The sequence below is a fragment of the Microtus pennsylvanicus genome, chromosome 9 (assembly GCF_037038515.1).
Source record: "Microtus pennsylvanicus isolate mMicPen1 chromosome 9, mMicPen1.hap1, whole genome shotgun sequence".
Classification (NCBI taxonomy): Eukaryota; Metazoa; Chordata; class Mammalia; order Rodentia; family Cricetidae; genus Microtus; species Microtus pennsylvanicus.
In genome coordinates this window covers 32,909,446-32,932,203 of record NC_134587.1, presented here as the reverse complement: position 1 = coordinate 32,932,203, position 22,758 = coordinate 32,909,446, and the positions used below count along the sequence as shown (strand labels likewise).

Here is a 22,758-nt window from a genome sequence, read left to right as displayed (position 1 = left end):
CCTTTTTTTTTGGTTTTTTGAGAGAGGGTTTCTCTAGGTATCTTTGGAGCCTGTCCTGGCACTAGCTCTGTAGACCAGGCTGGCCTTGAACTAACAGATCTCCACCGTGAGATTAAAGGCATGAGCCACCACTGCCAGGCTTACTTGGCAATTCTTTTTTTTTTTAATTTATTTATTTATTAAGGATTTCTGCCTTCTCCCTGCCACCGCCTCCCATTTCCCTCCCCCTCCCCCATCAAGTCCCTCTCCCTCATCAGCTCTAAGAGCAATCAGGGTTCCCTGACCTGTGGGAAGTCCAAGGACCGCCCACCTCCATCCATGTTTAGTAAGGTGAGCATCCAAACTGCCTAGGCTCCCACAAAGCTTGGCCTTAAGACAACATAATGAAGAAGAAAGGGACCAGAGCTCAGAAGCTCACTTTTCTTTGCTTAACAGGCTGGGGCGGAGTGGGTAACAGGCCAAAACAAGACCAAGTTTGGGACAACATGGCCCATCAGTTAAGTTTCATCTAGGTAAACGCTTAACAAAGGCAACAGCTCTATTCAGTTCCTTCTAAACTTCATGAAAACAAAACGTAAAATAGTGAAGCTGGATTACACTGCTAAGGTCCATCACAAACTGAAAAGCCTGTTATTCTGTATTTCTAAGGTAAACATGTCGCCACGGCTGGAGAACAAGAGTTTAGAAGGCATGGATGCTAGAAAGTGTAGCATGAGCTCAGGTATTACCTACTAATGGTTTTCAAGTTTGTCGAGGTATCCTGATTCAAAATGTGTTCCTCCAACCCTAATATTAAACTGTTTCATTAAAGATAGAACAAGGCCCTAAGGACAACAGTGTCTAATTCTCCTCAGCTTCAGCTGTGGATATTCCACATCCAGACCTGGGATGCACTAATTAAAATTCAATATCGCACTTGGGCATGTGGGTTCCACCATGAAATTCCTGTCATGGTTAAACAGGTTAATAGAACCCAATAAAATAGCTCTAGTAAATTATACTGCTCTTCCCCCCCCCCCCCCAGCAGCTCCTTTATCTGACCACTACACAGTAACCTTTAAAATCTATTTAAGGGGTAATAGCAACTATGTCAGGCAAGCTGGGGCACAGGAAGGCTGAGGATAGCAATCCACCGCGTGTGGGAAGAGCACCTTCAACTCACGTTTTCCATTTTCAAATTGTGATACACGTGGAAGAAGGTTTTTTTTAAAAAAAAAAACACGTAAACCCTTCTCTTTGAACTTCCCATCACAGGGCCTCAAAGGACGAACTTAAGAATGCTTCTCTCAAGGCTCATCTAATACTGCATAGTTCTGAGAAGACTAAAAGTTGCACTTGCCCTGCGGAGTGGGAGTGGGGGTGCGGGTGCTGCCTACCGAGAGACCAAGGGTTAAACTAATGCATTATTGCAACTTTGCTGGTGTTCAGTTAGTTGTAAAGACTGAATTCACTCTGGGAACGCTGTCTCGCTCGAGGACGCGGGGACTGGCGGGACGCGACGGGAACGTCAAGCCCGTGCCGAATCCCCGAGTGGGGGGAAACAGCGAGGTGTGGGGTCTCCGCGGCCCGGGGTGGGAACGCGGATCCCGATCAGGAGAGCGCAGACCGGGACCGAGCCGCACGAGAGCCGGGACGGGGCGGCCTGGGGTCGGCAGGGCCTGTGCCGATCCCAGCCTCCGCACTCCGGGAAGAGTCGCTCGGGGCCACACCGCGGCCCCGCAGACGCAGGACGGCGCGCGTGCGCCCGGGAAGCGCGGCCCCGGCTCCGCCCTCCTCACCCCCCCGCCCTTCTCGCGGCCGCCGCCCCACTGGGAACTCGGAGCCGCGCGGCCCCGCGAGGCGGGCGCCGGGAGGGAGGGGCCGCGCTCCCCGCCTCCCGCGGCCAGCGCTGCTCCCAGCCAAGGCGACTCACCTCCTCCTCCTCCTCCTCCTCCTCCTCCTCGGCTCCCTCCAGGCCACCGGCAGCCCAGCTGGCGACGCGCTGACGCCGAGCCCCTCCCCCGCGGCCGCCACCGAGGCCGCCCGCCCCTCCCCGCCGCAGCCGCAGCGGCCTTGGGGCGCAGCAGGCGGCGGCCCCGCCCTCGCCCCGCCCACAGGCCCTAGGCTCCGCCCCCCGGGTTGCCAGCTCCACGCGGAGTCCCTGAGTCAGAGGCCGCGCGGGGCGAGCGAGCAAAGTCGCCGCCGCTGCCCCGCGCCTCCTCACACCTGCTCTCCGCCCGCCCGCCGGCCCCTCGCACGCTTTCCAGTCACGCCAGCGCCCCCGCCGCCCCTTCGGCTTTTCCATACTCTCTCACACCTCTCGGCGCCGCCTCCGCTCGCGCTGTGGCCTTCTTTTCCAACTGAGGGCGCGGGCTCCCCCGGCCGCGTTCTCAGGCAGGTGTCGAGCCCTTACCTGGAGTCCCTGTACTTCCGGGTGGGCCGGAGGCTCGGGGGAGCCGGTATGTCCAGTGCACACCCTCCTGCTTGCATTGGTCAGCGCGGCCCGCTTTTCCCTCCCTCGGGAATCCTGGAAGATCTCTGCTAGCCAATGCTGGCTTTTCCTATACTTAAGGTGTATGCAGCCCTTCGGTTGTCGATACTACACCTCCTACCTCAGATGGGGCTTGGCTATTGATAATGACATATTCGCGGTCCTACTAAAAGTCAGAATGAGCAGAAGAAACTCTTAAGGGCCTCTATAAAATGAGGAATTTGTCTCCTTTACGTTTCTACTAATCTGGGTTAACAATTTCGTATTTGGGATCACGCTGTGGCTGCAATGACTCAGGCAAAGGCCAAACATGCAATGGTAGGTATATGCTTTTATCTGGTAATATCATTTTTAAAACTACAACTTGGCCTAGACTGTAATGCAGAAATGCATTGAAGCATACCAAAATAACAGAAACCGATTAGGCCTTTGGAGATGCATCCACAAGTGCTTTAAGTTATGTGAGTAAACATTACTATCCTTAAATTGAACAGTGAAAACTATCTCCTGTTCTAAACAAAGCCCACACTCTATGTGGACCTCCCAAGCTTAAAACCATTGTTGACTTGAACACCAGTATCACAGGCATTTAAAAAGCCTAATAAACCATCTGTCCATCCACTTTTACACAAATTGAGAAACAGAAAACTGAATGCAGAAAGCTGAAAATGAGAATTCCAAACTGCAAATGAATCTTGTAAATCCTATTCCACAAAATAAAATATTGAGGGGGAAAAAAACAAAGCCTAGGGGCTACCAGTTCATCAATCTGAAAGATGAGTCCTCTAATTTTATAAATGAATCATCTAGTCCTTAAGATCACCTGGAGTCTAATATTTTTCATTTATCTTATTTAGATCTGAAGTCCGGAGAAGGTAAGTTGCCAAACCAATACACCCAGCTTGATTGGAACAAAGTCCGGATTCCTACTAGGACCTGTCTCACACTTGCCAGCACAGGATTTAGAATTGCAACTCCAAAGCTGTTCAACGTCAGAATTCTCTGACACCCCAGCTCTGCCTCAATATATATGATCTGTGTATTTGAGCTTAGCTGTTGATGTCAGAAGTCATTTCACCCCAATATGTTCAAGGATTTCTCTTGTGTAACCTGCATCTCTCAGTCGGGAATCATCTGCATGATCTCAGTCACTTCTGGCCCTGGCTCTGGAACTCTGATCCAACCAAATACATTCATCCTCAGAGGTGCCAAAGGCTGTGCCTGGTTAAAAGAGTTATGAAATCTCTGTTGTCAAGAAAATTACATTATTGGTGAGGTAAAATATGAGGCATGAAATGATAATTCAACACTAATAATCAAGTTCTCAACAGTAATTTCCAAATGTTAAGTGGGAAAATGGTGCACATAAATTAAGAAAAGACTTCTTAAAGGCCACAACAACAAAGAGGAGATGCATCACTTAGAGCACTGTCTATAGAAAAGAAGTAAAGCAAAATGCTTGGACAAAAGCTCTAAGAAGAAAACAGATATGCCAAGAATAAGGGAAAGTGAGATCAGGGAAGTAAAACAGGAAATCTGAGAAACAAGAACAAGCTAGGTCCAAATGCAGGATAGACCCATTGGTAGAGGACCTAGATTTCAACCTGAGACAGAGTCGAGTAGGAAATCATTGAAGATGGACTGACTGGGCAGAAGAAAAGGAAAATGGGAAAAGAGGTGGCAAAAATCAAAAGCCATAGCTTTGTTAGGTATATTGGACACCAATGTAACTTAGAAAGTCTTGGTTTTAGTGAGTATATATAGGAAACAATGAAAAGCAAGAAGTCCAAGGTGATTTTATAATTGGGGCAAGGGTCAGTTAGTGCCACATTTGCCCCAGGTTCTTAATGCTCACAGGAGCAGCCTGCAAACTGCTGGATAAGGAAGCAAAATATATTGCCAAGGGAGAGCCGCCACATCATATTCTCATTCCACAAAACTGTAGTTTGATACTCAAATAGAATTAGATGATAAAGAGCCCTTAACCCAGGCCCCAACCATGGACACTAGTCTGATACTTTTATGCTCAGCTTATTTTTATTTCTATTTAAGCCATATTGATGTAAATGTTCTTTATGGTTAAGTATATGTTACAGTATGGAATAAATAAATAATAAGTGGTTATTAAATATACAGAAAATATTACTAGACGAGAAGAATATAGAAACGCCTCTATCTTTCAGTAGCTTATAATCTACTTGGAGAGAAAGAGGTCAATACACCTAGTGTGGGATATAATCCGTGGACAGGGAGAGCAACATTGCACACAGCAAAATGAAGTAATGTATAAATGGTTAGGGATATAGCTGAATAGCCTGGAAATGATATGGTCATTAGTCATCGTTCAACAAATTTTAGTGAACTTTGCACAGTGTTTTAGATACTAAAGACAAAGCAATAAAACAAACAGTTCCTGTTCTCACGGAGACCCAAAGGAGTCATGTTTCATGTGTTGAAAACTATATGAAAAGCCAAGGACATGTAGAATGTAAGAAACTGGGGAAAGAGTGAAGGAATGAAGCAAGGGAGATAAGAAAGCCTTGTGAATAGGCGGGATTTTGAGGTCAAGTGAAAGTAAGGACATTGGGAGATTAGTCCCTCTGGCATTCTGAATTGGAAGGAGAGATGGGAACCTGGAGAAACAGATGCAAGCCTGCATGATAATACAGGCAGGAGATAAGTAGACAAGGTTGCTGGCAAGGTTAGCAAAGAAGATGGAAATGCCAAGACTAAATAGTGGGTAGGTGGTGTTAGTCGTAGCAAATCTATAGCATCACACGCAGCAGAAAGGTCGAAGAGATAAGCATTACGAAAAGGCCAGTCTGGTTAGCAACAAAGATGTCATGTGTGACGTCAAAAGGAACTGTCTCTGAAGAGTCAGAAGTGAAATGGAGGCAATGAATGCTGACTGAAATAACTATGTGCAAAACATGCCTGTATTTTATTTACCTTTAAAGCTATTGTATTCATAGACACTATTAATTTTTTTTGTTTTTGTTTTCTTAGAGACAGGGTTTCTCTGTAGCTTTTGGAGCCTGTCCTGGAACTAGCTCTTGTAGACCAGGCTGGCCTCCAACTCACAGAGATCCACCTGCGCCTGCCTCCCAAGTGCTGGGATTAAAGGCGTGCGCCACCACCGCCTGGCCCGACACTATTAAATTTTTACTTCCATGTTAAATTTTCCTTAATACGTTTTCCTTCCTGTGTCTAATTTTTATCTCCACGTTAAAGGAAAATGAATATCTTCAAAATGCATCTGATTTACTTTTATGGACCAAAACTCAGTCACATGAATGATACACAGAAGGTTCACTCTCCCCTTGCAATACAGCAATAACCTAACAGCTTCGTTACCTGTTATGCCTCAGCCAGGCAGCCAGTAAGTATGATGCCTTGAACACACACACACTGTCACTGAACCCCAGGTTTTCACTAGGGGACAAGAGAAATCTCAAATCAGAGGTGAAGAGGAGGAAAGCAAGCATTTCTACAAAGGAGAAACAAAGGCGTCCTGTGGAGTGTACAGGAACTGCTACCATGACCTCGAGTGGTACTTTTGCCATCTGGAAGAAGACAGCTCAGTCGAACCAGATGCTCTTTTTTTTTTATCACACTGCAAGACAATTAAGGAGTAGTTCTTCTTCCCTGGAAATAGATTAGAAAATCTGGCAGACAAAGTAGAGGGCGAAACCTGAAGCCATCCATTTGAAGTGATGTAGCCTTGAGCTTCCAAGGAGAAGCAAACCAGACTTTGGCCAAATTTGTGTCCATGCATGTATGTGCATGCCTTCTCCTGATTGTATTATGTTGGTGAGTAGGGTATGTTAATTTGTTAGGTGTTATTGAAAGATGGAATGCTATTATCACTCTATCTTAGTTGGAATATACTTCACGTGGGGGTCTGCTGGGAGCACCTAATCTCTTGTGGTGATTTGGAAAGCTGCATTAAATTCATTGAAGGAAAAATATGTGAAAATTATTCTAAAAATAACCATGAAATTTACTATGTTTAATTTGCTGGCCTAAAAGCTCTTCAAGTCAGTAGTGACCACAGATTCCTAGCATTAATGAACAATTACCATATTGCTGAAATTGACACCATATTTAGCCATAGAAAGGCTAAAAATACAGTAGGGTAAAAAGCATGAAATATATTCTTCATTGATGAAATATCTTTAGTCGGGATTTAGCTGTTCCACACTGTGGTACACAGGAAAGGGCTTATCACTGTTATCTTCTGGCCTAGAGTTAGAAGTATTTCATTCTGTGATTCATGTACCTTTTACCAAGAATAAATATCATGTTTTTCCTGAAAAAAACAAAGAAGGCTTACATAGTCCCACCTCATGCCTAGCCTTTCTAGCAATTATCTGCTGCTTGGAATCAGAATCAGCCAACTAAGTTCAGATGGGGGGTAAATGTTTGATCTGCAGTGGTGTGATTTGGAAGACTGTGTACGTAGAAGGTATGGCTATGCACATACAGAGAACATACTGATCTCATTTGACTGCCAGTGATTTAATTAATGTTTCTCAAGCACTTTGAACATGAAAAGCACTATCTGAAAGCTGAGAGCTATTACACATAATCATTTTTCCTAGAATTAACGTACCAATGTGATACTCCTATGGTATCTTTAAGAGACAGGTTCTATTTTAATAAACTCTTTGGACCATGTTTTAGGAAACTCTCATTAAAGCTACAAGACATTAGTCTCTGAGAGTCAAGCTTCAAGCTGGTTGGGTATCAGTAGATTCTGAAGTGATTATGCTAAATCAGCAACGGTGACAGCTTGGTGAAGTATACACAACTGTTTATTCAGAGGATGCTAACAAGGGCAAGCTTAAAATAAGAACACACACCACAACCTGATTTTCAAGTTTTTGTGCCTACATATAACCTAAAATTATCCATATTATCATCTAGGTTTTTCCCCCTTCTAACTTTTTTCTCTCTAAGAAAGTAACTACTGATGAGCTTGATACCTTGGTAATAATCTAAAAAGAAGGAAACAGTGGGGGCTTTCTTTTAAAGCTTTGACACCTAAACATGACCTCTTCTGTTATTACTTTTTCTTCAAGTCAAGTATAAGAACCACTGGCAAAAGATGAAGAAATTTTGAGCTGAGAGAGAAATCATTTGGAAGAAGAACTTTGTCTGACACATAAGCAGTTCTAGCAGTGTTTTATGAGTGCCTGCAAAGGAATGGCAGGATATTTGTTCAACTTTCCAGTACCATGGGACAGAATGTACTTGCCTATAGATTAGAAAGGGAGACTAAAAAAAGATACAGACCTTTACAAAAATTAAGGATGTATAGAAACCCACTACTTTGCGAGATAATTTAAAATACAGAATTTAAACACAGGTGCCCCATATGGGTACATAGTGTACTTCCCACAGAAGACATGAGTTAGTAAAAGAAAATCTCAGAGCTAGGCGATGAATAGATTACTGTGAGTTATTGTTCTGGGAGACACCAGAGGCCCCCAAACACCATCGGCTATTACTCTTGCTTGATTACCCACCGCAACTAGTTGCCAAGACCCTATGGCTGAAGAGACAGCACATTTTGGTGACAGGGCATAGAGGAGTCAAGCTGCAAATGACCTGAGCAGTTCCTCTCTTCTGGCTGGCTTTTATGGTGCTAGAAGAGCCTTTGCAGGCTGCTAGAGGAGAAAGGTAACCCACCAACTAACTGAGTGCTACAACGCCACCCTGCCGAGGGTAATGGTTGCAATGAATTGCTTTCTGTTTGGACTTGAGGCCTGCTCTACAAGAAGGAATTCATACCTGATAATATAAACCTGCTCATGAGCTCTGTTGCTCATAACTCCTGTTGTTTTGCCACATAGATATGTTGTCAAATTCCCTTATAAATATTTATGTTTGGACACATAAGTGAATATTGTTCTCAATCCTGACCACAGGAGCTTCTTTCTTTAGTAGTCACAGTTAAATACTGAGACTTGTAACTGGTCAAAGGGCTAAAAATAAGTGACTATCGAGTGTTCAGTATTAAAGAGAACATCTTTATCAACCTGCCTGAGGCTTAGGGATCACTGCAGAGAGGAGGTGGGAAGAGTGGAAAAGCTGGTGGATGGGGAAGAGTGCCTGCTGTAGGATCTTTCTGAATACGACGTGGATGCTGTGCTTATGAACTTACAAGTGTCACCTGCACAAGGCCTGGACACCATCTAGCTGGCCCACCAGGCAGTGCTAACCAGTCTTCATTGATTACACACACATAGAAAGGAGAAGACGCTAAGGTATAAGGGTGCCTTGTTAGGAGTATTTAGGGGGACTGGAAGGGGGAAGGAGGGCAGGGGTGGGTGTGATCGAGATATACTGTACATATGTCTCAAATTGACAAAGAATGAATAAAAGGTGCCTTAAAAATAGCTGACTTTCCTTTGGGACCCTCAGTGAGGTATAGCCTCCAAAACCCCTGACTTGTTTTTGAATTTTACCTTCTTCTCATTTATTTTCCACTCGCCTAAACATAACTTTTGCTTGCACATCAATGTAGAAGTTTCTTCTACGTGTATGATACAACATGAATATTCTGAAGAAAGCACCCATTCCTACAAAACTGATTTTGTTTACTCAATATCTTAAATTTAATCTTGGAGAATTTCATACATGTATACAGTGAATTCAACTATGTTCATCTTCACTCCCTCCCTCCCTCTACATCCTCCTGGATCCTCTCATGTCTCTTTGAACATCATTTCATTGTTTTATATAACCTACTGGATCCAATTAGTGCTACCTGTATAAAGATTGTGCAGAAACATCCACTAGAACTTGGCCCACTTAACAGGGATTACACCACTAAAGAGAACTGGCTCTCCCTCCCCTGACAGCCATTAACTGTCAAGAGAACCTCAACGAGGGGCGGGGCTCAGGTGCCTCTTCCCCATTTGTGCTGAATGTTCACTGTCTTAACCTGTGCCGATCTTACGCCGACAGCACACAGCCACTGTGAGTTCATAACCTCAATGATCCTGTCACGGCCAAAAGACGCTGAGCTTCAGTCCTCCTCAACCTCTGTCTTTCACAATTTTCCTCTTTCCTCTCATTCTTAGCACAAATCTTACTGGTAGCAAGCAGATGTGGCAGGGAAGGTAGTGTCCATCAAACATACTTAGAAAGGGACGTCGAGAGAATTGAACTACTAGGTTTGTAAGGTCCTAGGTGGGTAAGAGCACTTTTTAACCATGCCTTTCTAGCTCCAGAAGCCCAATTATCCAAGAAAGGAACTCTAGATCTCTAGGAGGTTTCCCAGAGAACAATTAGATCCACAAGAGACTTCTTAGGAGTAAGATTTTAGACCTGAGCAGTTTGGCAGCATTAGCTACACAGTGGCGTATACTCAAAAAAAAAAAAAAAAAAAAAAAAAAAAAAAACATCAGCAACTTAGATCTATCCTCTCTCACAATGGAAACACTTTGTAACATCTTCTTTCTGCTTTCAGACCGGGTCTCACTGTGTAGGCTCAGCTGGCCTGGAACTGGCTATGTAGACCAGGCTGGCCTCCAGTTCAGAGACATCCACTAGCAAATCCTTAGGAGGTGAGTATTGGGATTAAAAGGGTGTACTCTCATGCTTGGTGAAACACACCAATAAAAACAGTGTGCAGTACTGAAGTTCAAGCAGCAGGCAAAGTGATAATGGAATAAGCAATACGCCCTTTATTAGGTACGAATAGATTTTAAAAATTGCATCATATATTGTATGCTAGAAAACTTGCCTTTTGATTGTATCTTTTGGTGTAGGATATAGTATACATTCCACCACCCTACCTTCCCCACTTAAAGAATTAGTGAGATTTTCTGGGCATGGTGGAACATGCCTTTAATGACAGCGTTTGAGAGGCAGAGACAGGCAGATCTCTGAATTCGAAGCCAACCTGGTCTACGTCCATACAGAGTTCCAGGACAGCCTGAGCTACACAGTGAGATTCTGTCTAGAAAACAAATAAACAAGTGAAACAACAGCAAAAACGAAACAAAAAGAATTAGTAAAATCTAAAGTCTGCCCTACTGGAGTCAGCTGTGCCGGGATCTTTTTTATTCCACCATGAATCATTAACAAACAACCTTCCGTTTTCTCAGATGGCCACGGTCCCCAAATCAAGTGCCAGTCAGAAGCAGTATGACATCTGATTTGCTTTGGCTGCACGCCTTAGGTGCTTAGGTAAACCAGCTTCTATGGTATTCCCCACTTCTCTTCCTGCCTAGTGCAGGGCTAAAGGCAAGGGGTTCCCCACAGTGTGTGTTTAAAGCTTAGCCCCCACACACCTGGGCCTGCTACCTAGATGGGAAGGATGAATCACACAGCAGCTTTGGTGGAAGAAATGAGTGATGAGCTGCAAAGGCTCACAGAGGCTGCACACTTGGCAGAAGCCTCTGATGCATATTATTAGAGATTTGCTGCTCTATCCTGAAGTATTCTCTCGATAGCCAGAGGCCAGCTTTTCCTATTGAAGCAGTTTGAAAGTTACATATGTACATAAGGCAAGGGCAGGGAAAAATGTCCCTATCATGGGTTCCCAAGCACTGTAGACTCCTTTACCACTAACTATGCCTTTAATAACCAGTTTTGTAGCTGATTCCAATTTCTTTTGAAATGGGAGGAAATAAAACATGAGCTAGCTTTTCCAGTTTGCTTTTCTCATAAGTAGAGTAGTTAATAACGTTTCTTATTTTAACCCATTACTTTTCCCTGAATTCACAGACTAAAAAGGAAACAAAATTGTGTAATGTTTTCTTTATTCTGTTCCTTTTTTTTTCAAACAATCACTGAAAATAAAAATCCACAAATACTTCTGGGATTAAATGGAAGGGCCACATGAAAGGGACACATTGAAATACCTTTTTATTTCTGCTCAGTATAATTTGCCCCGTTTTGAAGTTGGGGCCTGTTGCTTTGGTTCCTATAGAAAGAAGTTACAATGTAAGAAAACATTACAGAAGTAAAGCTGATCTGGATGCTATCAGTGTTGCCTCTGTTCTGTTAGCAGAATGTTCTAGAAAGGTTGATCTGTGTCACCTGTCATCAGAACTGTTTGAGATCCTATTGCTTTTGAAGTTAACTTCTTGAAACTATTTAGCAGCCTTAACCAACCAAGTTGCATTCCCTTCTGAATAGTTAGTACCTGCATTTGTCTCTGCATATTGAAATAGTAAGACCATGTCAAATAGTTGAATCAAATGACCCCATAAGTAACATTATGTTATAAAGGGCGTTGGTATAAACTCAAGTCTTGGTATTCTTGGGCGGTGTCAGCCAGAACATTTTTGTCCAGACTGCCACTAGATGATTTTGTAATTTGAAGAATCACTCTAAAATGAAAGTCTGTGGTTGATGAGGCAGAACCAGCTATGCTTAAAAGGGAAATTCTTGTTAGTCCAAAATATTGGAAGACAAACAAAATCAGCTTTTACAGGAAGATTGACCAAATTGTTCATTATCATAGCAAACACCAGCAAAACAGAAATCAAAAGTATGGACTGTATCATAGACAATATTAGCCATACCCAAGCAAGAGACTAAGATATCAAAGTCTAACTCATGTACAATTGTTCACAGAAATATTCTAATAGTCTGGATGGTAACTCATTTTGTTTTTCAGGATTGGCTACTATTAGAAAGTAGAAAAAATAAAAATAAGATGGAATTTTACCAAGGTAACTTTGGTTTTAAAAATATTCTAATATCAAAGGTAAAAGGCAAAACTATTAATGACATGTAATCAAGTACTTTTACACCTTTAGGTTTGAATATTTGAAAAGAATGCTGCTTTTCCAAGGGTACTTAGTAGGACATATTTGAGAACATATCATTTTAGCAATTACAAAGATTAAGCACAAAAACCAAGTTACATAGGGGACTGGAGAGATAACTAAGCAGTTACTAGCACTTACTGTTCAGTTTCAGGAGCTGGGTTCAGTTTCCAGCACCTGCATAGCAGCTTGCCATCCATAGCTCCATTTCCAGAGAATTCGATGCCTCCTCTTTTACCCTAAACAGAGATGCATAAGAACATTTACTCAGTGGTGTTTACATGTATACCAACAATAATTATAGGGAAAAAAGATCATGAACTTGAGAGCTGGAATATGTGCAAACTTAGAGGAGAGGAAAGAAGGAGGCATGACAATGATGTACTCAGATATAAAATTCTCTATTAAACACAAATTGTTACTATTACCAGATCCCTTTCTAGCATGTCCATGTACCACGGTTCTGTAACAACCAAGCTGTGAAGCTTTGCATGTGATTCCATTCTGCTGTCTTTTTCTGAGCTACAGAAAGATTTTTAAAATTTGCTCTAATTTTCAACTCTCTATTTCCTTCTGAGATCCCACCTTTGTTCATTTATCAACTTTCTTTCTAGGTCATTATTTTAATAAATAATCTGAATTTCAAAACCTTACACATACAAACACACACACACACACACACACACACACACACACACACCAGGCACATAGCACATCTTTTGTTTGTTTTTCATTTTAGACAGGGTATCACCATGTGATTAATTCATGCTGGTTCAGAACTTGGGATCCTTCTGCCTCAGCCTCCTAAGTTCTCAGATTATAGGTGTTTTCCATCAAGTGCAGCTTCATACAACATATTCCCTTGCCAGTTTTGTCAGTATGCTTCTAAGAAGACATCCAATGAATACTTGAATTTAATTCAGCTTTCAGAACTTTAGTCCCATGTGAGCTTGTCATTTCACATAATAGAGGAAATCTGTGGTTGTTTGCATGAAAATGACCCCCATAGGCTCACAGCGAGTGGCACTATTAGGAGGTGTGGCCTTGTTGGAGTAGGTGTGGCCTTGTTGGAGGAAGTATGTCATTGTGGGAGGACTTTGAGGTTTCAGATGCTCAAGCCAAGCCCAATGGCACATTCTCTCTTCTGCTTCCTGTAGATTGAGATGTAGAACGTTCCGCTCCTGCTCCAGCAGCTTCATGTCTGCCTGTGTGCCGTCAGGCTTTCTGCCTTGATGAACTGTAAACCAGCCCCAGTTAAATATTTCCCTTTATAAGAGTTGCTGTGGTCATGGTGTCTCATCACATGCAAGCTCTACAGTAGGAAGAAATTTTGTTAGTTACTCAGGAAGTGGGAGTTAAGTAAGAGCAGTTGCCAAGAAAAATTTTAAACTAGGAACAATCATCCTCCTTTTAAGTATCTCTGTCCCACCTTGTACCCACATACAAAAGAACCTCTTCTTACTGCCCTGTTGGAGTTCCCAGGCATCCTGCTAGAGGCCTTAGCTCCAATTTGCTCATTTATCAATAAACTCAACAAAATGGCCTGGATTTTGTACCATATTCTTCAGTGCCGAATATGTCTGCACCAAACACTAGTTGCATAAATGCAGCACCCCCATCAAGTTCTCTGGTCTTCCTTACCATCAGAGTAGGGGCAAAGTCGTCTTAGGGGACATGAAAATAGGATAAGACTTATACACAAACAGCGGCCTTTCATTTGCTTAGTTCTGTCTATCCTTTAACTAGTCTCGAGGTGAAAACAAGACACAGCTAAGAAAACAAGCATGAGCAGTAGTACAGATAATTGTATTCTACTTACAACAAAGCTACAAATATGGCCGTCACCGGAAATGCTGTTCTCCGCTGTGCTTGCTCATGTTTTCCACTCTTCCTTTCATTGGCAAGGAGGTTTCTTCTGCATGTGCTCTTGTTCTCTTTTGATATGTTTTGGGTTATTTCAGCATTGGAGACAGGGTCTTCCTGGATGACCAGACTGATCCAGATTTCACAGTGTTCCCATCTCCGCCTCCCAAATCCTGGAATTCATACTTTATCCCAACACACCTGGCTCCACATTCTATTCGCTGACCTCAATTAGCTATCATATTCAGGGGAATCAGCCATTCATTTTTAGTAGGTGCTCGTTACCAAACTTTTAGTTTAGGATTTCATTATTTCTCTTCTCAAAAGTGACAATCATCTTCTAAATTGTTGATTTCTAATACTTGAACCATTAGCCTGTGGCTTATCGAAAAATTTTTCCTGCGTATATATCTATTCTTATCCTTTCTCTGGCCAAGCCATTTTAAAGCTATGCAGTAAGTGTCTATGATCTAGCCACCATCTTTAAGTTCCCATCTTCAGGATGTATGTTTAGCTCAGCCACCACAGGTCCCCTAATGCGTGTCCCTCTTACACAGTTCTGGACCCCTGACCATGCAATTTTTCATGTTGTCTCTTTTTGCCTACCATGTGACCGTGACAGCAAATTTGTTTTCCACCCCCATGAAAGCCATCCTCTCTGTCAAAGCTCCCATGAGCTTCAGCAGACTATACACAGTGCTCTCACGACAACCAGACAGTATCTCTCTCACAGGCATTCTTATATTGCCTCTTCTCTCTGCTGACATGCTTGTATTTATTACAAGAGTGGAAACGTCTCAAATTAAGGAGCTGTGTAGCATCTTTGCTTTAGTGTTTCCAGTGAGTTCCACAGGACTTGGGTGATGTGGGAGTGACTTCTTTCTAATCTGTTGCTTTCATTGGTTAATTAATAAAGAAACTGCTTGGCCCTGATAGGACAGAAAATTAGGTAGACAGAGCAGACAGAACAGAATGCTGGGAGAAAGAAGCCGAGTCAGTCGGTCGCCATGGTTCTCCCACTCCAGACAGACGCAGGTTAAGATCTTCCCTGGTAAGCCACCTCGTGGGCTACACAGATTATTACAAATGGGTTAGATCAATATGTAAGAGCTAGCCAAAAAGAGGCTGGAACTAATGGGCCAGACAGTGTTTAAAAGAATACAGTTTCCATGTAATCATTTCAGGTATAAAGCTAGCCATGTGGGCGGCCGGGTGCCAGGAATGTAGCCCGCTGCTCCTATCACAACAGAGTGGCACCCAGCGTGGGGCACCAATATGTCGGAGCCCGTGTGGGTCCAACACAGATTCCCTAACTGGACTGAAATGGAGTCGCGAGGAATAATCAGACATAGCTTACATGGTCATCATGGAAAGGCAAGATCTCTCTCCAAAGATCTCTTATTTATTCTCCAAACAGTTTATATATCCTTACATCAATAGAGTGGGAACACATTAGGCTGTCTCCTAGGCAACCAGGTGCCTAGGCTCAGGTCACATCCGCATCTAGCAGTCAGGTAGGTCATGAATTAGCATCTCTATAAGACATCCTCCAAATTACAAAGGAAGGAAGCACCAAACATCCTGACCAGTTTTAGTCAACACCTCTCATCAGGAGATCTACATTTCTAACAAGTACATCCTTGCTATTATTAGGCAGAGACAGCTTGTCTGCAGAGCTATGTGATCAGCTCAGACTGGGCCTATGGCTTTTGTGCCATACAGAAATATAGGCCTACACTTGGGGAGCTGCTGGTGTTGTTCTGGGAAAGAGGACAATGAATGTAGAGAAGCTATTGGACCAGTGTGAAACCAGCCTATTAAGTCTGAGAATATGAAAGCAGAGACCTAGTGTGGTCTTCTCTGCCTGCAAATCACGCACATACAACTTAAATTGACTTAGGATAAAGGAGGATTTATTGGAAAGATACTGGAAAGAATATCTCTGAGAACTGAAAAAAGAATTCAGCAGAATAGTCAAAAAAGAAAAGTCTAGAAGTGGTTCAGCCTGCAGAGTACCTAAAATCTGCAACTTTACTTGTTTGTGTTTCTACATCTCTTAGGGTTATGTTCTTTGTCACTGTGAGCCTTTTCCAGTCCAGTGTTCCTTAGGACTGTCTGAACGTTAAAATAGTGACAATGGTGATACCGTGGTTCCCTCGCTGAACAAGGTAGTAGACTTTTGGGCTAGGGGAAGCACATTTTCCCAAAGATTCCCTAAGTCGCCTTCGTGTGCAGCTAGGGAAGCCATTACTGTCCCATGCAGTGTGGGTCAGAGAAACCACAGCTCTTACATTTTAGATGCTATTCTCTGGCTTCTTCTTCCTGGCAAAAACAGACTTGTCTGTTCTTACTCAAAAACATTCTTTGTGACTTAGTTTGGGTCCAGTGCCTGTCCCAGGATCCACAAATGATGACCAACTATGTAGGGGTCATGGTACATATGACAACCCATGCTGGCTGTTAGATAGGAAAGTGCATATTTAAAACAGTAATCATTCCAAAGATTGAACGTGATGTTTCTAGAAGGAGAGTGCTGAGCCTCCAAAGCAATATTTAACATGATAAAATTAGATTTACGATAAAATTGAGTTTATTACACCATAAACATTTGCTTCTTCCCAATGGTAAGGTCATTCGCTTATCACTTGTCCGGAAAACTCTTTCCAGCCTGTGGAGGCATTGAAGGATACACTTAATATTGACTGCCCTAAATTTAGATACGAGTAACTATTTCACGTAACTGAGGTAGTTAGCATTATCGTGGCTTAATTCTACTTATTTTTTTGTGCATCTGTAAGCAATGTGAATGCTATCTTTTCTTTGTTTGCTTGCTTAATATTTGTTCTGTTTAGTCTTCTTTGTACACATAAACAAAACACCTTCAGAGCAAGGTGTCAAGTCCCAGCCAACAATCAAAACAAAGATTGGAGAACGAGAATGAACTTTGAACCCTAGCATTTGGGCATCTTGGGAGTAGTTGAATTTAATAGTAGAGAAAGGCATTTCCATTTTGTTCAGGCAGTAAAACAAAAGAATAAGGACAAGCTAGAAGGAAGGAATTTGCCAGCAGGCAGATCTATACTTGGGTAGAGAAGGTGCCACATTCCAGGACTGATATTAAAAAGAGGCCAGAGGTGTCTAGACACTCCTGTCTGCTCCTGAACACCTCCCTAGGGAGTGAGGAACAGAGAAATTCCTGAAAGGGATACAACAGGGTGTACTGTCCAGTCAGCCAACCTCTTCGAGATTTCCTTTTACTTTTAAAAATTTAAACATGCGTTCTATGGAAATCGTTTGTAATATTTGGCTCTAGGAAAAAAAATCATTGGAGAACACTCTTTGCTTTCTCTATTTTGTTTTATAGTAGGTGGAATACTACAGCTTTTACACCAATAACTGTAAATGCAAACCTTTTAAAAAGCAAAATACATTATCACGAAATGGTAGTGTACAAAAACTTTTACACAGATTGGAAGCTAAAAACTAATTATCTTTTTAAAACAAAGGCATTGATTCTGTGCTCGTAGATGACCAGATCTCTAGGAGGACAGCCAAAAGAACTGACACTTGGAACAATTTCGATTTGGGGGTGTCAGGTGTCGCGTGTGGGAGAGAAACCCAAGAGATAGGTGACAAAGACTTGAGAACTAGAAAGGCCTTAGAAGACAAGGTTGTAGGGGTGGGAGGATTTTGGTTTGCATACTAAAGTCAGCTGTGTAGCCTGTGTTACATTTAAACGAGCTCCAAAAATAAAAAAAATAAAAACCGCTTAGGTAGTTCACGCTATTAACAGAGAACACTGGATTTTGGTCCCTTGTGCAGAGTTCCCTGGGGATAAACAGATCTTTCTGAAGGGTTGACACGCTAGAAATCCATTCCTGCCTCCCTCTCTATGACTGTCTGCTGGACCCACTACCCAGGACACTGCTATTGTTGTGGTTGTTGCTATTTAAGCTGTAACATAGGAGATCTACTGTGGGAATTTGAATTTCACTGTGTGTTATTATAATGATTATAAAAAAGCATTCAGGTACTGGAGACCTTGTGCTTCTTTTATAAAGGTTTAAGAAAATACGTAAACAAATGAATGAGCTGTTATTTTACCTGAGTCCCCAAGGCCCAATACTTCCTATGAATGCATACACAGGAGCAGCTTGGCTTCAGAGTCGTGACTCACAGCTGTGGGCAGAGCTTGGCCCTTTGAGTTTTTGCAACAGGGCTTTTGGGAAGAGTGAAAAGAGGAAAAGAAAGGTGGGGGCGCAAAGACAAAGGGGTGGGGAGAGGACTTGAATTACAGTCACCGGTCTACAAATTCCTTGGATCTGCTCAGTCAGCTAGCCTGAGGTGCTTCTTGCCCTCCTCCCCGAAGTGGAAATCACATTGCTGGAAGTTCCACATGTGAACAAGCAGATGATTTAGCAAACCCTCCCACAGACATCTGAAGACGCTTGTCTCCTTTGTGAGTAAGGTTTTCTTTCCAGCTATTCTCTTTTTTGTCAAAGGGCCAGGTCGGCTCCTAGTATTGTTCTGTTTTAGTTGTTGGGAGGGAAAGGAAAGGCAGGGGAAATACAGTCCTGCAGAGGAAGGAAGGGTCAGAGAGCAAAGAAGGCCTGGGGAAGTCGGCCTGGGGAAGGACTTGGAAAACAGTGAGGTGAGAGATAAGGCAAAGCTCTCAGGAGAAGGGAGTGGGGGCGATAAGGAGGTCAAGGGAGACACGTGAGCACGGAAACACAAGGATGAAAGGGAGCACTCTGGCCGGAATAAACAGGAGAAAGGAAAGTATTTCACTCTAGGCGTTATGCACTGTAAGCAAGTATATAAGAGTACACTGTGCCCTATGAATTTGTATATTAAGATAATTTTAAATCACATTCCCTGAGGGAAAAAAAAGTATTGCGAAATCTGCTTCCTCCAACTTGCTCATGAACAATCTTTATTGATTGCTCAATAGAGAAAAATCTCAAAAAAAAAAAACATACTCATTGGCTTCAATTTTCCTAGACCAAGCCATTTCATTTGCCATTTAGTCTAAGTAGATAATTTAAAGACATATATTCCAATCATAACTACATCACAGTTTTATAATAATCATGAAAGAGATTTACATTGCTTTTACTAAATTACTGGGCCAGTATGAGGAACCAGATTAAAAATCCTCAAATTCACATAAATTCAGGACAGGCAGGTAGCCTGCCTACAATTCTAACCTCAGGGATTTCCCAGAGCAAGAGGCTAGGAAGACTAGTCAGATCTGTGATCTCTGGGTTTGGTTGGTGACCCTGACAATGTGAACATGGTGAAAGAGCAGGCCTCCTACACATGCCTGCACACACACACACACACACACAATGGGGGCTAATTTTCCACCCATGAACATTAAAGAACAGTGCTAGAAGCTTGAGCCTTATGTTCTCATCAGCGTTGTCATCACCATCTTGGATGTCAATGACTGCAGTCATGAGGGTAAGGATGGAAACATCATTTTCTGGACCGCTAAGAAAAGAAAGAGCTAGAGATCTGGATAAAGGAGAGAATGGTTCCTGGGAATAAGAGAAAGGTTTAATGTGTCTCTTGCCAACACTGTGACTACCGAGGACACATTCATGCTGTGTTCTTTGTGAGTGTAGCCAACTGGACTACAGCCCTTAGAGGAGAGAAATTACCCAGAGTAAAGTATGAATCTCACCTCTAGAACAGTGCGCAGTTAGCAAACCTGCAATGCAACACGCTCATGGTGGGATTACCCACCTCCCCTTCTTGCCTCTGTCCGACAGTGTAGTTAAACTGCTTCTGCCAATGCTGAGGTCAAGGTTCACTGCAGGTCTCCACACTACAGTCAATAGGGAAGTATAGATAACTTAGCATTAGTTCTCAAACCTGATTCAGTCTAATTGCCACTCAACCAGTGCTTGTGGAGCACGTCTTATGTCTCACTTAACAATACTCTAGGTCTTGAAGAATGCACACCAAATGTGAAGAAATAAGAAGCCTCAGATCTATCCGCTTTGAGAGACAAGGCATATTTACTTAAATGAAACTATCAGGAGATAGTTTGAAACACCATCAGACAGAAACAAATTGAGAGGAGAGGAAATGAAGATCATCTTGTTCACTGATTTTCAAACTGCACTTCCTGGAGCCCTGGGGCTTTGTGGGGATGCTTCTGGGTACCAGAAAGACACTTATAGTCTGTGCCAGACACTGAAGAGGTAACTGATGTTCGGAGGTTCACTCCAGCAATTTTTGTAACAGCAGAAAAGTTACAAACAACTAAATGTCTTTCAACAAGAGTCTGCCCAAATAATTTATAGACCCCTTCATACAATGAAATACTGAATAGCTGGCATTTAAACAAGAAATAAATCTTCTAGATTTGCTAGAGAAAGGTCTTCATGGCCGAAAAGTAAATGACAATGTAAATTGCCAAAAAAATTATAATCTCATTTCTGTTAGAAGAAAAAAAAGATGAGATGACCACATGTATGTATTCATACACATATGTGCTGTGTGTATGTATACATGTGTGTATACATGTAAATGTGCTTTAAACTTACTTTTGGGAAAAAATCAATATATTGAGAATTTTATCTTTGAATAGTAGGATTAGGAGTGGTATTTAGAGGAAATGGAAAATTATCCCAAACTCCTTATTCTACTGATTATACTGAGATTCACGAAGCCTGTAACTGACATATGCCAAAGTATCTAGTGAGGATTAATGGAATAATCAAAATCCTGCAGCCCGGCCCCAGTCTTTAGATCTCCTGTCCCTTCATGCTTCAGGAAAAGCTGACGGTGAACAGGAACCCTTTGGGGAAGCATTTGGTCTTAACTGTTCCCCACACCGGTTCTACTCCTGTTTTCGTGGCAATAGATTATTTCTGTCTTACTAGCCTGTATTCAGATGCCTCTTCTTCTTACCTAATATGTATACTCTAATCATCAAGAAGTAGTACTGGAAGAATCTATTCCTTCTTTTACTAGGTAACATTTGGGGGACAGTGGTTCCCACGTTTGTATAAAGGTTTTTTCCAATAGGAGACTTGACTTCTTACTGTCCTACGCCTATATATTGAAATACCTTTATATTTATAATTTTATGAATTTTGATATCCTTATCTTAGTCTCCCCATATGTTCTACCTTGAAAGTTCTTTGAGGGAAATGGTTATGTATCACTCTGTCTCACAACTGAGAAACTACCACACCGCTGTGTGGGACACTTGTGGGACAACCGGCGATTTCCTCTTTTTAGGGATAATTATAGTGATGAACCTGTTGTTCTGTCTCAAATAGAAGGTCTCTCTCACTGGTCTCCCACAATTAGAGCTGTGTTCAAACTTGCAGAGCATTCAGCCTGGCCAGCACATCTATAAACTCTAGTATGTGCCTGGAATGAGGACCAGAAGCAAAGACATCTTCTCAGGCTTGGGAGCTGCCCTTTGGAAACGTAAAAGCCACAGTCCCAGTTTCCAACAAATAAATAAAAAATCTGGGCTGGCACACTCTCATTGTTTTGATCAAAACTTGAGCTCCTCGCTGCCTTGTGTGTGTTTGTTTCCTCTGGGAACCAGGCAGCTGTCCTACAACTGAGCGTGTATTATCTCACGACAGTGACTCAGAAAGCAGTGCAGATGTCATGGCTTACATCGTCCTTAAAAAATGCCTACCATGCAGGAAGTGAAATAAGGTTCTTGGACTCAGCAGAAATGGGGTGAGGATAAAGAGGCTGCTTTGAATTTGTGGGTTTTCCCAAGCTGCTTTGGAAATGTCTCATGCAAATCCAAACAGTATCTGGGTCACAGATAGCTTGCAACCAGCCTTTCTGAACAGACTTTTAGTACTCTAGAACGTGCAGAAGCAGTGGGCCTATATGGAAAAAAATAAAATGGCTTAAATAACTTAGATAGTATGAAAGCCTGCTGCCAGTGAGGATCTTGTCCTTTGCCCTAGTGGTATGACATTCTTGAAGCCATTTCCAAGGCCCAAAACTTTATTAAGATGAGCGATAATTAAAATCCAGCCATGTAGTACTTCTACTAACAAGAGCTTAAATAGGTGTGGTGCACTGTTTTTGAATACATTTTGTGTATGTGTGTGTGTGTGTGTGTGTGTGTTTGTGTGTGGTCCAGCTTCTTAATGGAGAAACAGCTTGCTAGAACCATGAGTCATACCACTGTGTTTGACAAAACACTTAGTTTGTAACTTGTATTACTTTAGAAGCCAGTAAGATGCCATTTGCAAACTTTCTCTTTAGTCTTTGTTACAATAAACCAAAAGTACCTAGAATTCTATGGGACATCGACTGTCAGGAAATGTTGAGTGTATCATTTTGGGGGAAAGCAAACACATTTACAAGAAGACTTCAACATGCAAATGGACAAGGACTTAAGAATATGCAAAGCAGAAGACACTTAGAAATGAGGAAGGATTTAAGAATAGAGAAATCAAGATGTAAAGCATTTTTTTTTCAGAGTCCCATCAATCTCCTAACCTGTATTCTGCTCTGATTATGGCCCCATCAGGCTGCTACCCTGATAGAGAAGTGTTGGGGGAAAATCCCAAAGATGACCACAACCTAAAAATGCACAGCTTAGAGGGGAGTTTCCAATGGTCTTGGCCTTTAGCCCAAGCCCAG

The 22,758-nt window shown here is 42.4% G+C and overlaps 2 protein-coding genes across 5 annotated transcripts in view; one reads left to right on the top strand and one right to left on the bottom strand.

Moving 5' to 3' along the window:
• Positions 1-2,580, bottom strand: part of Qtman (queuosine-tRNA mannosyltransferase) — a 339,919-nt gene extending 337,339 nt beyond the window's left edge. Inside the window, exon 1 of one of the 4 annotated variants that reach the window (XM_075985299.1) lies at positions 2,393-2,580. The gene's annotated coding sequence lies outside the window, so the exon portion shown is untranslated. Of the gene's footprint in view, positions 1-1,912; positions 2,066-2,296 lie in introns of those variants that run through there. The other 3 variants (XM_075985298.1, XM_075985302.1, XM_075985297.1) reach the window with 3 other exon arrangements.
• LOC142856963 (uncharacterized) lies at positions 655-6,647 on the top strand. Its single transcript, XM_075984592.1, has 4 exons — positions 655-721; positions 1,476-2,788; positions 3,328-3,345; positions 5,702-6,647. The coding sequence occupies exons 1-2, from the start codon at positions 655-657 to the stop codon at positions 2,522-2,524; spliced, it is 1,116 nt and encodes a 371-aa protein (XP_075840707.1). The 3' UTR covers positions 2,525-2,788; positions 3,328-3,345; positions 5,702-6,647.
• The last annotated feature ends 16,111 nt before the right edge of the window (positions 6,648-22,758 follow it).